The following is a 13,178-nucleotide window of genomic DNA, read 5'->3' as shown; positions in this document are numbered from 1 at the left end:
AAGAGGCTAATACGGCTCTGTGATTGGTTAAAGACACATTAAGAATATACTTAAGTTGATCTTAAATATAAGAATGGACTATGAATACCGGCCTTAGTCCAACTTATTGTTAGTATGCCCACTCTCTGTCGGTTCATTTATCTTATCTGTCCCGACAACGAGGTATTCAGCTCATGCTTTGGCGGCCACGATGACATCGGTAAAAAATCCAGCGATGTGTATGAGTGTGTTTATCTTTCGGTAAAAAAACTTTTTCACCTTTGTGTCGGACCGTCAATCTATATTTCACATGCTTATAGATATAGAGTGACCCCTGGCGTGCGCGCGGTGATTTATCAGTTACCGCAGCCAGGAACAGGTGTCAAACGTAATCGCACGGACGTGTGAAAAGCGTCGTGGGTGGCGAGACGCCAGGGGGCGCTACGTGCCGTCCCGCAGGCCCTCGGGTGGCTCTTGTCGATCCCGTTCCCAGGCGGAATCATCATCGCCCGTCGCTGTTTTCTGTTGTGTTTTTGGGGCCGGGACCGTGCCGTCGAAGGGGGAAAAAAGGGGGAAGGAGACATGCCGTCGCGATAATCAGCGAGGGGGCCCGCAGCCGTGTGCGTGGCGCGAGTGCCGTTTCTGCCCGGAGTGGATCGCGCCGCGCGTCCCAACACGCGTCCGTCCGTCCGTCGTGCGTCGGCCGCGCCGCGTGCAGGCAGGTGTAATTTAATAAGCGCAGGCAGGCTGGGGAGGCTGGTGGCTGGCTGGCGATTTAACAGGATATCGATTTGTCTGGTGGCGGCGAGCCAGTGCCGCCGCCGTTGCCGCTGCCGTCGCCGCCGTCACCGCCACCGCCGCCGCCGCCGCCACCGCCACCGCCGCCACCGCCGCTGCTGCTCGCGCTCGCGGCACACCGCACGGGACACGCAGCACCGCGTACGGCTGTCAGGCGTTACGGGGACAGCCATGGACGTCGATATTTTTGGGGCACAACGGTCTGCAGCTGTACCGTGTGCGTGCGCGACCGCGTGCCCGATCGGCGACGAGATGTGACGCGAGACGGCCGCTTCGGCGACAATTGTTCCGTTTCGACACGAAGAGAGGAGCGTGGCCAGAACGGGCAGAGAAAGAGCGAGAGGGTGGGAGGGAGAGGGAGAGAGAGAGAGAAAGAGGGAAAGAGAGAGAGACATACGTATACACATACACACGGGCAGCACGGCTGCGATCGGTCTCGAACGAGGAGCGGATAACCCACGTACGAGAACGTACGTCGTGTCGGCCCGTCGTACGCTCTTCCCTTAGGTCGTCAGTTGGATCGTACGCGTGAACCGACGACCCCCCCCGTAGATAACAATGGAGCTCAACGTTGTGGGTACGCCCGTCGGGGCCGTCGCCTGTCCCGTTTGCACCCTGTATTTGCGCGAGGGCATCAGTCTGCAGAAGCATCTGGACACCCACCCCAAGGAACAGGTTATAGACGCTCTCATCAAAGCCAGCGCCTCCTCGTTACAGACCCAGCAGCAACAGCAACAGCAGCAGCAGCAGCAGCAAGCTGTACCAGCGTCAGCAGCAACGTCACTACCATTGTCACTGCAGCCACAAGCTGCGCTTCAGACCCCCACCCCCATCCAGGCGCCCCAAGCGTCCTCCCAGGTCTCGCAGAACACGCACATTTCTACACACTCGCCGTACCCTGTAGGACCCATCTTCGAATGTCCGCCCATTAGCGCCATGATGCCGCCGCAGTTCACCTCGTTCAGCTATCAGCAGTTTGTGAACAATGGGACCATGATGATACCGCAGTACGCGATGGCGCCGCAGGCCAATCAGATGATGCAGATGCTGTACAATCCATACGGTATGTACCAACAGCAAATACCCACCGTCCAAATGATCTCACCGGTTGCAGCTATTCCCGGCGCGGCGACGAGGGTCCGACCAGTGGTCACCATGGCCGGGGAGAGCAACGTCAGGACCCTGACGGTTCCTGTAAGTAGCCCCGAGCCGAAGCAGATTCTGCCCGAGATTCTGCCCGAGGCGGAGCCCGAGCCCGGCCAAGTTATGCCGGACGTGACCCTCTCGGCCTCGCCTGTGCTGCAGAACGAGGACGCGCCCGTCAGAGCGAGGGAGGAGAGCGACAGCGGCGCGCTGACGTCGATCGACCACCGGGGACAGCAGGCGCAGAGTTCTGCGCCTCCCGGCGGCGAGGACGCGATGCAGCACGAGTACAACGCCATTTCTAGGTCTATTACAATCGCCTGCGCGATAGATAACACGGTCGACAAGGTGGAGAGCGTGCTGCCGGACATGGTGGACGAGGAGCTGTCGAGCAGCATCTCGACCACGGACTTGCAATGTAAATCCGTTACGTACGAGCAGCAACAGCAGCCGGAAGCGCAACACTTTACGCAACAGGTCATTGACGAGGGATACGTGAGTGTATCCAGTAGAAAAACGCCCGGCGGGACCGCGGACACCATGACTTGTGAGCAGGAGGCCGAAGGGATGAGCGACGAGGGACCCGCGAGTCGCGCCAGCGACATTAACAGTAACGTCGGATCGCCGCGGGATCTGATAGCGATGGATGCGCTGAAGGACTCTGTCCAGCCCGAGCTCAACTCGGTGGAGAAGCTGGAAAACTTGATAAACATAATGGAAACGGAGCTGAATAACGCTTCGCTGCAGAAGGAGAGTACCACGCCGAACGATCAGGAGAGACTGGCGGGCGTGAGAGAGAAGGCCGCCGCGGTGGACAGGGAGGAGAGTGTGATTCATGATATGGTGGTCACCATCCCGGGCTCCCACGAGAAGGATCACATATTGCCCGACATACAGGAGGAGAGCAAGTGGGGCTCGGGCGGTTACGTGGCTAACGAACTGAGAATGCTGGAGAAGACCTGCGACGTCCACTCGTACAGAGTGGACTGCGCCAAGGTGAACGAGGCGCTGGAGAGACTGGAGAGAACTTTTCATTCGGACGATTACAAGGGTAGCGTTTCGGCGCCGGTTTCTCCAGTCGCGAGAAGGAAGAGCCGCAGACTCGCGCGCCGCTACAGCTCGCGTTCGGAGCACGGGTCGTGCGAGAATCTCAGCGCGTATCGTCGTCGCGCTGGTTACAACGACGTCGCCGCAACCGCGGCCGCCGCGGCCATGCACGACGACGACGACGAGGACGACGACGATGACGAGGATGACGAGGACGACGAGGACGTGGACGAGGACGAGAAGATCGACGAGGAGGACAACTTCGACGAGGCGGATATGGAGATCGACGAGATCCCAAGTCCGCACACGCCGTTTGCCGACTGTGGCGTCAGGTCGCACACGCCGCTCTCCACGATCAGCGGCATCTCCGTGTTACGAGTTCGGAAGGATCTCAGCAAGCCGTGCTCACCCACGTCCATGCACTCGTTTCATCACGTCGACAGCGACAGCGTGATGCACGACGACGAGGACAGCGACGGCGCGGTGAACACCGCGGAGAAAGACCCGATCGACTGCTCGCAACTTGAGGAGGAGAAGATCAAGACTGATGATCAGCATCAGGAGACGCAGGTGGCAGTGTGCGGAGGTATCGCCAAGGTTCAGGAGTCGAGCAGCAGTTACGCGTATCATCAGTCGGTGATAACCGAGCACATCAGCTCGTTCCCGGTTATACACTCGCAGTCGTCCGTTCTGATGCACGAGTCGTACTCCATCACGACGAGCACCAAGACGCAGAACCTCTTGAATCTTTCCGAATCGATCAACCCCACGACCAGTAGCACCGAGTCCAGGAGCTTTCACTCCACCAAGTCGTTGGTGCCGAAACAATCGATGGAACTGCTCAACATTAATGAAGATGCTCACGCCGGGCCAATGAATGTCTTTGAGTTCGACGGACTACAGATATTAGTTCCTAGTACGTTTATAAGTGACTCGTCCCAGAAAGCGGTGAGCGCGACCAGCCAGCAATCTATGGCGAGTAGCGAGGGTGCAATAGGTATCGACGAGGAGGTAAAGAGTATTAACATGCGCGCCGACGAGACCATGCCGCCCAGGGGCGAATTGTCGGAGCAAGAGAGTAATGGATGCACCGAGCAGTCCGCATGGCAGGTTCGTAACGTGCCGTTATCCTTCGTGTTTCTACGTATAGTCGAGGTCCTTTGTACCTACAGTTCTTTATTCACATTTTCCCATTATTTATAGAGGAAAAGTCCCCTATTATGAGATTGGCTCCCAATACGAGATAGCGGAGTTTCTGCTTAATTAATAGGCGTCGTCTGTTGGCTCCACCATGAATTTGTTGCCCTTGGAGTGAAATCTCTGTTTGGTGGAAAATTGACTGTTAGATCGTGTGATCGTTGCGAAAAAAAAGAGATTTGTGATTGAATTTGGACGTTAAAAACCTACTATCTCGTATTAGAATCCCATCTCATAGAGGACTTTTCCTCTACGACTCGGTATTTGCAATAGTCTTTTCTATTCACAAAGACGCGACGCAAACGTTTCGACTCGTAGCCGATGTATGTGTAACACAAGATGCAACGCGTAATGGGAATTTTTTTTAATTATCTACTTGTTTTATGATTGCAAGACTTATCGTGAGATTTATCATTATTTGAATTGCGTTTTTATAATTATTAAAAAATTAATTATCACAAATGTGCCAAGTTATATCCCGTGTACATTCGATGGTCATCTGTTAAAGGGGACAATACCGTTAAATATTTTGTTACATTATTCTTGTAAAATTATTGCGAAATTGTTATGAAATTATTTTCGTGATTGTTATCATCATAAATCTTGAATGTTATGTTTCTACCATTATATAATAATAGAATTGTACAGCCGAAAAAATGTTACTAAAGTTGTCCTGTTGTTATGATGCTACATGATAATTTGTTACATGTAAATTAATTATGCAAAGGTTAAGTGTAGCCAAGTTAAAAGTTATGCAAGTTGACCCTTTCAATTATTTCCCCGAGGACCGTGAGAGGCGAAAAATGTAAGTGAGACTCGTATGTTCCAGTGATCATGCAAGGATTAAATAGTGATAAATCTAATAAGACATAAGCAAACGTGAAATCACTTATTATAATTTGGTTTTAAAAATTATATAGAGGAAGGGTGATAATACGGGACCCTGCTGATAATATGGACCCCCTCAATATGTCTTGAAAACATCTCGCTACACTCTATAGATGACTACTTAAACTTGTTTATTAGGGTTACCCTTTGGTCTATAAGAACGCTCGAGTCGCTAACTTTGTGATAATAATAGAGCAAAAGACGAGGGGTAAACCGCTGAGGGCATTGTGTACAGATTTACGGCATTACTGGGCATTTTTTGGGCACTACAGCCTTGACCAAAAATATTTGCCACCTATGTGAAACGAATATTTTTAATTATCTTACATTCAGGTTAAATAATAGTTGATGACTTTCAGTCTTTTTATAATGATTTATGGTGTATCTCAGTACTTTGAGAACATTTCACTATTTTTGCGATTTGTGTTTTATTTTCCTTTCTCAAAAAGCGATTGTATTTTCAAACGTTCAGCTAAATCCAATTCGCACGTTTTTCGCATTTCTGTAGCAAAATTATTCTTTAGAGTATTATTCTTTAGAGTAAGCCATTATAAGTTGGAGATTATTCAGCAATTTGCACACCTCGAGCGTCCGCAGTGAACTAAATACTTACAAGCAAAATTCAAGTCTACTACTGTAAACGTTTCGCGACTAGTCCTTGCGGGTTTATGATGTGATGCTTTGTTTAGATTATTTAGTTTAGCGTGCCGATACGTAACAATATACAAAATAGTTGGTTAGAATCAAAAGAAGTTACATTTCTAAGAATCAAAGAGATGGCAAATACTTTTGACCAAGGCTGTAGGCCTTGCTGGTGCATTGTAAATATAAAATAAGACAGTAAGATAAAGTAATGCCCCTGGGCATTAGTAGGCATTGCTTTACACGATTTTTGTCAGCGGTTTATCCCTCGATAAAAGAGCTATTTCACTTTTGTCGATTTCTGACTGTTAGAAAGATAAGTAAAACTTTGTTTATTTTCGACTGTTTGTGAATAACAGGTAACTTTTAGCGTCACACACTTCATCTACACGATCTTATCTAACATTTCCACGCATTAAAAAATATTTGGTCCTCCTTTTTATAGTTGCTATTGTTTCACAAAATTATGATGTTTGCATTATGAATCCCCAAGGTAACTGTGGGTTCAATGTCATGTGTGGTTTCTAAGCCTATGATGAATGCGCAGAAACGAGGGAAAAGGGAATACATTTGCGATTTTTGTCAATAAATACCAAAATTCTCTCTCTCTTTGAGTAAATATAATAATTTTTTACAAGTTATTCTACGTTTTATGAAATTGTTTTCATTTCCCGCAATTAAAGGGGATATTGTTCATATTACCAGCACATTATGTCTTACCACTCAATTGCTCACTTTTTGAGTTTCTTTACACAGCTTTTTTTAGAAAGAGAAAATTATGAATTGAAAATTAAAAATGGATTGTCAATGAAACAAGGAATCGAAACATACGAAGAATGAAAAAATTAAACTTATAACTTACAAGAGATCACTTAAAAAAAAAAGTGGGGTTTCATATTACTTCTTCTGTACATGTTGATCATACTCTATACAATGCGGTTCGTGTTTCTAAGATATGTTTTTATTGTGTAGTTGTACATGGGTCAAGAATCGTCGCGCATGTCCACCTCTTACGATCTGCTGGCTCGAGAAAGCTGGGAAGAGTCGGAAGGATCCGACAACGAGATCAGCGGGCCGTTGTTGGATAGTAGATCTTTGGCTACTCACTTCACTTCGAGTCTGTTCCTGGATCGGGACCGAAAGACACCGACCAAACGAACATTCAAGTGTTCCCACTGTAGCGAAGTGTTTGATTGCCCGAAGGAACGTAGAGTTCACAGCACAACGGTGCACAAGGATGCAATGCCCAGTAGCAGTAGAGACCAGCTGGATCAGCCGGAGGTGAAGGACATCAAGTTGTTGGATAGCCGTATGAATATGTTCGACGACATATTCATGCCGAGTATACATATGCAACAGCACATGTACCATCATCAACAGCCGCTCCTGCACCAATTGCAGCCACCGTCGCAACCTGGATCGGACGGCCTTACGAAGGCCGAGGCCGACCAGAAGATTGGTGAGAATCTGGTGATACCGTCGAACATTGAAGTGATCTGCACGATATGCAATCAGCGATTCAATAGCGAAAAGTCCCTGCAGGCGCATCACCGGCGCATGCACATCGCCGACGTGAACAAACGCATACGCGAGACCGCCAAGTGCCAGATATGCAACGAGGAATTCCCGTCGGTGTTCCTCTTCAACGCTCACCTCAAGATACATCCGTTGGAGTGCGGGCAGTGCGGCAAGTATTTTTATCGCAAGCAGAACTTCAAGCTCCACATGAAACGGCACCTGGGCATCAAGCCATTCCCATGTACCGTGTGCGACAAGGCGTTCCTCACCAAGCAGAAGCTGGAGGAGCATACCAACGGTCATACCGGCAACGCGCCCGTCAGGTGTAGTCTGTGCAACGAGACTTTCCGCAGATACTCGAATCTGACCCAACACAAGAACAGGCATCATCTCAACATCAAGAAGAAGCTCAAGGACTATATATGCCACTGCGGCGAGGTGTTCCACACGAAGAAGAAGCTCGCCTGGCATAAGGAGACGCACGACGAGAAGCCCAAGGCGTGCACGTACTGCAACGAGCGGTTTATCCACATGGCCAGTCTGACGCGTCACATGCGTCGCGCCCACAATCGTCGATTCGTACCCGACGCTCAGCGCGAGAGCGAAAACGTCGAGTGCCCGATCTGCAAGTGCATCTACCTGCGGTCGTCACTGGCGGTGCACATGCGCGTGCATAACGGCGAGCGGCCGTACGAATGTCAGGTCTGCTCCAAGGCGTTCAGCACCAAGTGGAATCTGCAGTTGCACAAGTGGACGCACGCAGCGCGCAGCACCAAGCCGTTCAAATGTAATCAGTGCAGCGCGGCGTTCTACCGTCACAGCGATTACACGGCCCACATGAATTCCCATCGGAACGTGCGGCCGTACACGTGCAACTACTGCGGCGCGCAGTTCATCCGCAAGTACAACTGCCTGCGGCACGTGAAGGAGCACGAGGAGAACAAAGCGTACACGTGCGACGTGTGCAACAAGACCTTCCACCGCTCGTACTATCTCAAGGAGCATCTGCGGGTGCATTCGGGCGCGCGGCCGTACACGTGTCACATCTGCGGTAAATCCAGTGGTACCAAGTCCAATCACAACAAGCACGTGCGAATTCATCACGCGCGCGAGCCTGTAAATACCGAGAATTGAACGAGGATCGCCAGCTCGTCTACCCACCCACGTTCTCATTCTGGTGCACTCGTTATCGCAATCGGGACGAGTCGGACGACTCAGCGCGGCCGACCGCGCTGTACTTATAGCGAGATTATCGCTAATCCCTCAATTTACGCGGTAAACAATCCCTCCGTTTGCGCGGTCTTAGTTTTACGCGATCTCATGTTACACGGTCAGAATATATTTTATTGAAATTGTTATATATCAGTAAGCTCTTACTTGATTGTATTTGTCGAAACAACCTGATTTCTTTCGATTGACTCGTGAACACTTTAAATTTATTTGCACGTGATGACAAATTTTTTAAGAAACTTTTCTGCTTTCGTCAGTACTGTTTTTATGCAAATATGTAAAATAAATATTTTTACAACGTACAACACAAGCTTTCCTCTTACTCTACTGTTCTCTACTTTCTTTGCACTAGCAGGCTTTGTTTTTTTATGCAATTCTTAACTGGTTAAAAAAAAAAGAAGACGTGGAACTCCGCGTAAATCGAGGGACAAGTGTACTGCGTACAGTTTTCAGGAACTGGAACCATACTTTTACATTTTTGATCGGGTATTGATGTAATATCTTGACGAGTTTCGGGCCTCCACGCTCGTGGACGCTCCTCAGTGTGCCTGTGGCACGTTAGAAGCTGAGCTCGTCGAATGTATAATCATGGTGTTAATCCTAGTTTTGAACCGATTTTCGAACTGGCTTGGTTCAGCCTGAATTCTACACGGGACAGTCCTGCTAACTGGTTAGTAATTTGCTGTCCTCTTTCTAAATTATAGCTACAATTACCGTCGGTACTACGAAAATTTAGTTAAGATTATTTAGCGCCGATCGACGTATGGACAACGGCAGTCGATGTTTCATTGTACTCGATCGGAGACACCGTACGCGTTTGCGATACGGAAGGAAATATTTAACGAATATGTACGGCTGTACGCGTATACGCGCCGACAATGAAGACAATTAAGTCACCGTAACGGTATTCGAGTGCTGAGTCTAAAGCACTGGGTCTACTGTTAAGGGTTTTTATTCGATTTCGTATATACGAGTATATATTACGTTATACATGCCGTACATTTTTAATATTATTATACTATAAAGGTACATGAATTTTTTATATATCCGAAAGTGTCTTATGGTAACACTTTAAGCATTGCCATACGTAGAATAATTCGGAGACATGTTATTAACTTTGTCGTCCGTGCGGTTTAATTCTAGACAAGTAAATTCATCTTATCTAAAGTCTCCTTTCTTTTTTTTTGGTTGATTCAATCGCTATTGAATTACTATAGCTGTTATATTATTATATTTTTTTGTTAGTAAATGCGAGGTATTTTTTTTATTCCTAAGAGATTCATTAACACATCATTTTTTGGCATGCGTATAATATTTAAACTATGTTAAAATGTGATTTAGTTTAATTTAACGTGAAGCACTTGAAAGAAAAGAAATCCTTAGATATCCAAGCGTTTAAGATTAGTACGAGTATTCTAAGGACTTCTTTGTTCCATAGCAATTTTCAAACTTCAAAGAAAAAAGCACGCGTATGCATGTTGTGTATATATGCATTAATTCTATTATTCCGACAATTGTATTGTAGCACGTTGCAATTATTTATTTCTTATTTATTAAAGTAAAAGGAAATAAAAATAGACAAAAATTTCATATTATAAAATTTATATATATAAATTTTTTTAATTTTATTCACTAAACCAAGTTTATGTATTTATTAAACTTTACTTTTCCGTTTCTTGCAAAACTGTAACTCTGCGAAGATATCTAAGGATCAAAGTTGTTATTTATGATGTATTCGTATCGTCAAGCAAGTTGATTGTACGGGGATGGGACTTTTATTACATTATATGCTATTTGTTTTAAACATTTGCGTATTAGGTAGGTCCAGTGACTTCAGACTACAATTACCTAAGCTAATGATAAATTTTTAATGAAGATTAACTATCGTAATATATGTCACAAAGATTTTCGAATAGTTCTTGCGGAGGAAAATTTGCTACGCAATGAAAGAACACGTTTGCCAACTAATAGTAATTAATTATTGTATACAGATAATTAATCTAATTAATATTTACAAAGATACACAGCAGTTTTATGTGTCAATGATTGTAAAGAATTTTCTTTTTTTACAATATCTATTTTACACAAGGAGTATGCATGCAAATTTTTGCGCATCGTTTCCCCAATGTAAGCCCAATATAAGCATGGGACGACTCGTATTGAATTGCGATCAATTTTCTATGCAAGGGCCTATAAATCAATATTATAACTATCGACTATCACGTAACAGTTACGAAAATCTTAGTTGTTATTCTTCTATATTTATATATTTTGCAATGTGTATAAGACCGGTATTTTATTGGTTACTATAATTTAAAGACTGATCGGTGTTGGTTCTTTGTATATTGCTCTCTAATACGAATCAAAATAGTTATGTTCCTCAATTTTAGTTTAACACCTGTCATTCATTCATTGCTACTAATAATTCGCAATAATATCATTGCTTGCGAAACAGAAGAATGTAAGTCCAAAAGAAAGATCATAGATTTGCACTTTCAAAATAAGTGAAAAAGTATTTTGATACGAAGCCAAACTACCTATATATCTATAATAGTTAATCTGTTTTATATATGATAAGTTGAAAACTGATTATATGTAAGATTTTCGTTAAATACTTTTGGTTTAAAAAGATGCACAATATGTAAAATTACATATATATTTTTTTTATTGCGATATGTGCGGAGTTTTATGTTGTATGGCGGCTATTATTTCGAAATATATCAATTCTGGAGAGTTGTTTTGGCTGCAACGACATAAAAAAAAAATCAAATTCGATCATTTTGGATTTGCGTTTTTCTGATACTGTACTTTTTAAATACAAGTACGCTATGTACTAAACTTACATGTCATTTACAAAATCAGAAACCAGTGTCTTGTAAGGTAGATTATGACATTGTTTAGCAGACATGCATACTTGTGAATGCAAAAAATACGTTTAAAATTAGACTGCTGTTTATTATTTTGATGTAAGGGAGCAATATTGAAGAGGATATGTGTTAGCTACATATTATCGATTTATTTCATTGACTCTTGTGAAAGTCAAATCGTTTGCTAAAACGAGTTTCAACTACTAATTTTAAACGAAGCGACCAAACCAGGAATGACTTGTAAATGTAAAAAGCATGATCATGTAAGAATTTATGGATATTTCAACGATTTGAATCTAAAGACCTTGATACAATGAAGTGTGCAAAGGAGTTTGAATATATTACACATTATGGAGTTTATTTAAAGAGTATTAACCCTTTGTACTCGAAGTATTTGTTATCCGACATTATCAGGGATATTTCGTGTAGCGCAAGTATGCAAGTAACTTTATCTTATGTTGTTTTGAAAATTCATTGCTCAGCTAAGATTACAACTTGTTGGAAGTTAATGTAAGAAGAATGATCGAGAAGGGGAAAATATCACTACGGAAAATTAAATTTTGACAGAAGATATCCAACCTAGCTCTAGAAAATATAGATTGTGCATTGATCAGAACAACAATCACACGCTGGATAACAATTGCGAACGTAAACGTGATAAAATAAGAAAAGGATGTCTGTGTACGTGGTGTGTGTATATATAAATATATATATAAATATATATATACATGATTCACGTATTCACAATATATGTGTATATTGTGAGTACGTGAATCATTAAAATAGATATAGAATACAATGTACTGCTCGAGCAGCGTGGAAGTGGAAGTGAAAGTTAAGTGTGGTTGATGACAAACGAATTCAGAATTTTCGTCACGAGGTTCCCCACTCGTAAATGGAGTTGTGCTTCACGATTAAGAGATAGAACGAATTTATTATTGTGCGTATAACTTTGTATAGAAGGAATTTGTAACTTGTAAATGTAATGTTTTGCAACTCTAATCTATACTTGATAGGGATAAACCAGAAAGTCAGAATATCTGTGAGAAGTTAATTAGAAATTAAATTCTTTGCAATAATATGTAATACAGATGTTGTAACTAGGCGTGGATATTTCAGGGATAGATTTGTCTGACACCGAGGTATCAAATTTTTTCAGAGGAAATATTCGAGCGATATTTACAACTAATTTTAGTAACTGATACGACACGCAAAGTAGTATAAGAAATAAAAAAAATTTCGGAAACTAAAGTTTCTCTCATGGACAATTAAACGTTGTTTATTGAATTTGAAATAGACTTCAATAGTACCGATTAAGTTTCTTCTTTCTTTCTCTGAACACACAATAAGTTATCTGGAAAACCTATTATGGAAATGTTTGGAATTGATTCCGGTCGGAATTGTTCACTCATTTCCTAGATTTCTATTGCGTTTTCTAGGGCAAACGGAATAATTCTATCGGAATCCATTCTGAACATTTCTATGATAGGTACCCTGTGATGTGACTGGGAGAAAAACGGTAAACAAAGAATAAGCTCTTTGAAGATTTTCACTGAAATGAGCTCGATGTCATCTACTCGGCGAGGAATCTATTCCTAAAATATATGCCCTTATTATTCGCGTGTTTTGCAACACTCGGTGTATTTTGGCGTGTTTTTTGTAATACTGCAATCTTTGCATATAGCATTCCTATTGCAGACAATATTCAAGCACAAAGGGTTAAAATATATTTCGTAATTGTCTATACATGGAGATACAAATGCATCGATAGTCTTTGACTCCATCGTTTATCTGTCAAGTTAATTATATTTAATTTATCATCCATGAATCTTTCGCATTTATTAATACATCGCCAAGCAGCGATTGCAC

At 43.8% G+C, this 13,178-nt stretch overlaps 1 protein-coding gene across 1 annotated transcript; it reads left to right on the top strand.

The window, feature by feature from the left end:
* Positions 1–1,159: 1,159 nt before the first annotated feature.
* LOC105566480 lies at positions 1,160–10,041 on the top strand. The gene is made up of 2 exons (XM_012020527.1): positions 1,160–4,077; positions 6,667–10,041. The coding sequence occupies exons 1-2, from the start codon at positions 1,336–1,338 to the stop codon at positions 8,344–8,346; spliced, it is 4,422 nt and encodes a 1,473-aa protein (XP_011875917.1). The 5' UTR covers positions 1,160–1,335; the 3' UTR covers positions 8,347–10,041.
* The last annotated feature ends 3,137 nt before the right edge of the window (positions 10,042–13,178 follow it).

The sequence above is a fragment of the Vollenhovia emeryi genome, unplaced genomic scaffold (assembly GCF_000949405.1).
Source record: "Vollenhovia emeryi isolate VEMERY1.0 unplaced genomic scaffold, V.emery_V1.0 DF939144.1, whole genome shotgun sequence".
In the NCBI taxonomy this organism is placed as follows: domain Eukaryota; kingdom Metazoa; phylum Arthropoda; class Insecta; order Hymenoptera; family Formicidae; genus Vollenhovia; species Vollenhovia emeryi.
The sequence above is the reverse complement of the archived record's forward strand: the minus strand, read 5'-3'. Positions and strand labels throughout refer to the sequence as shown.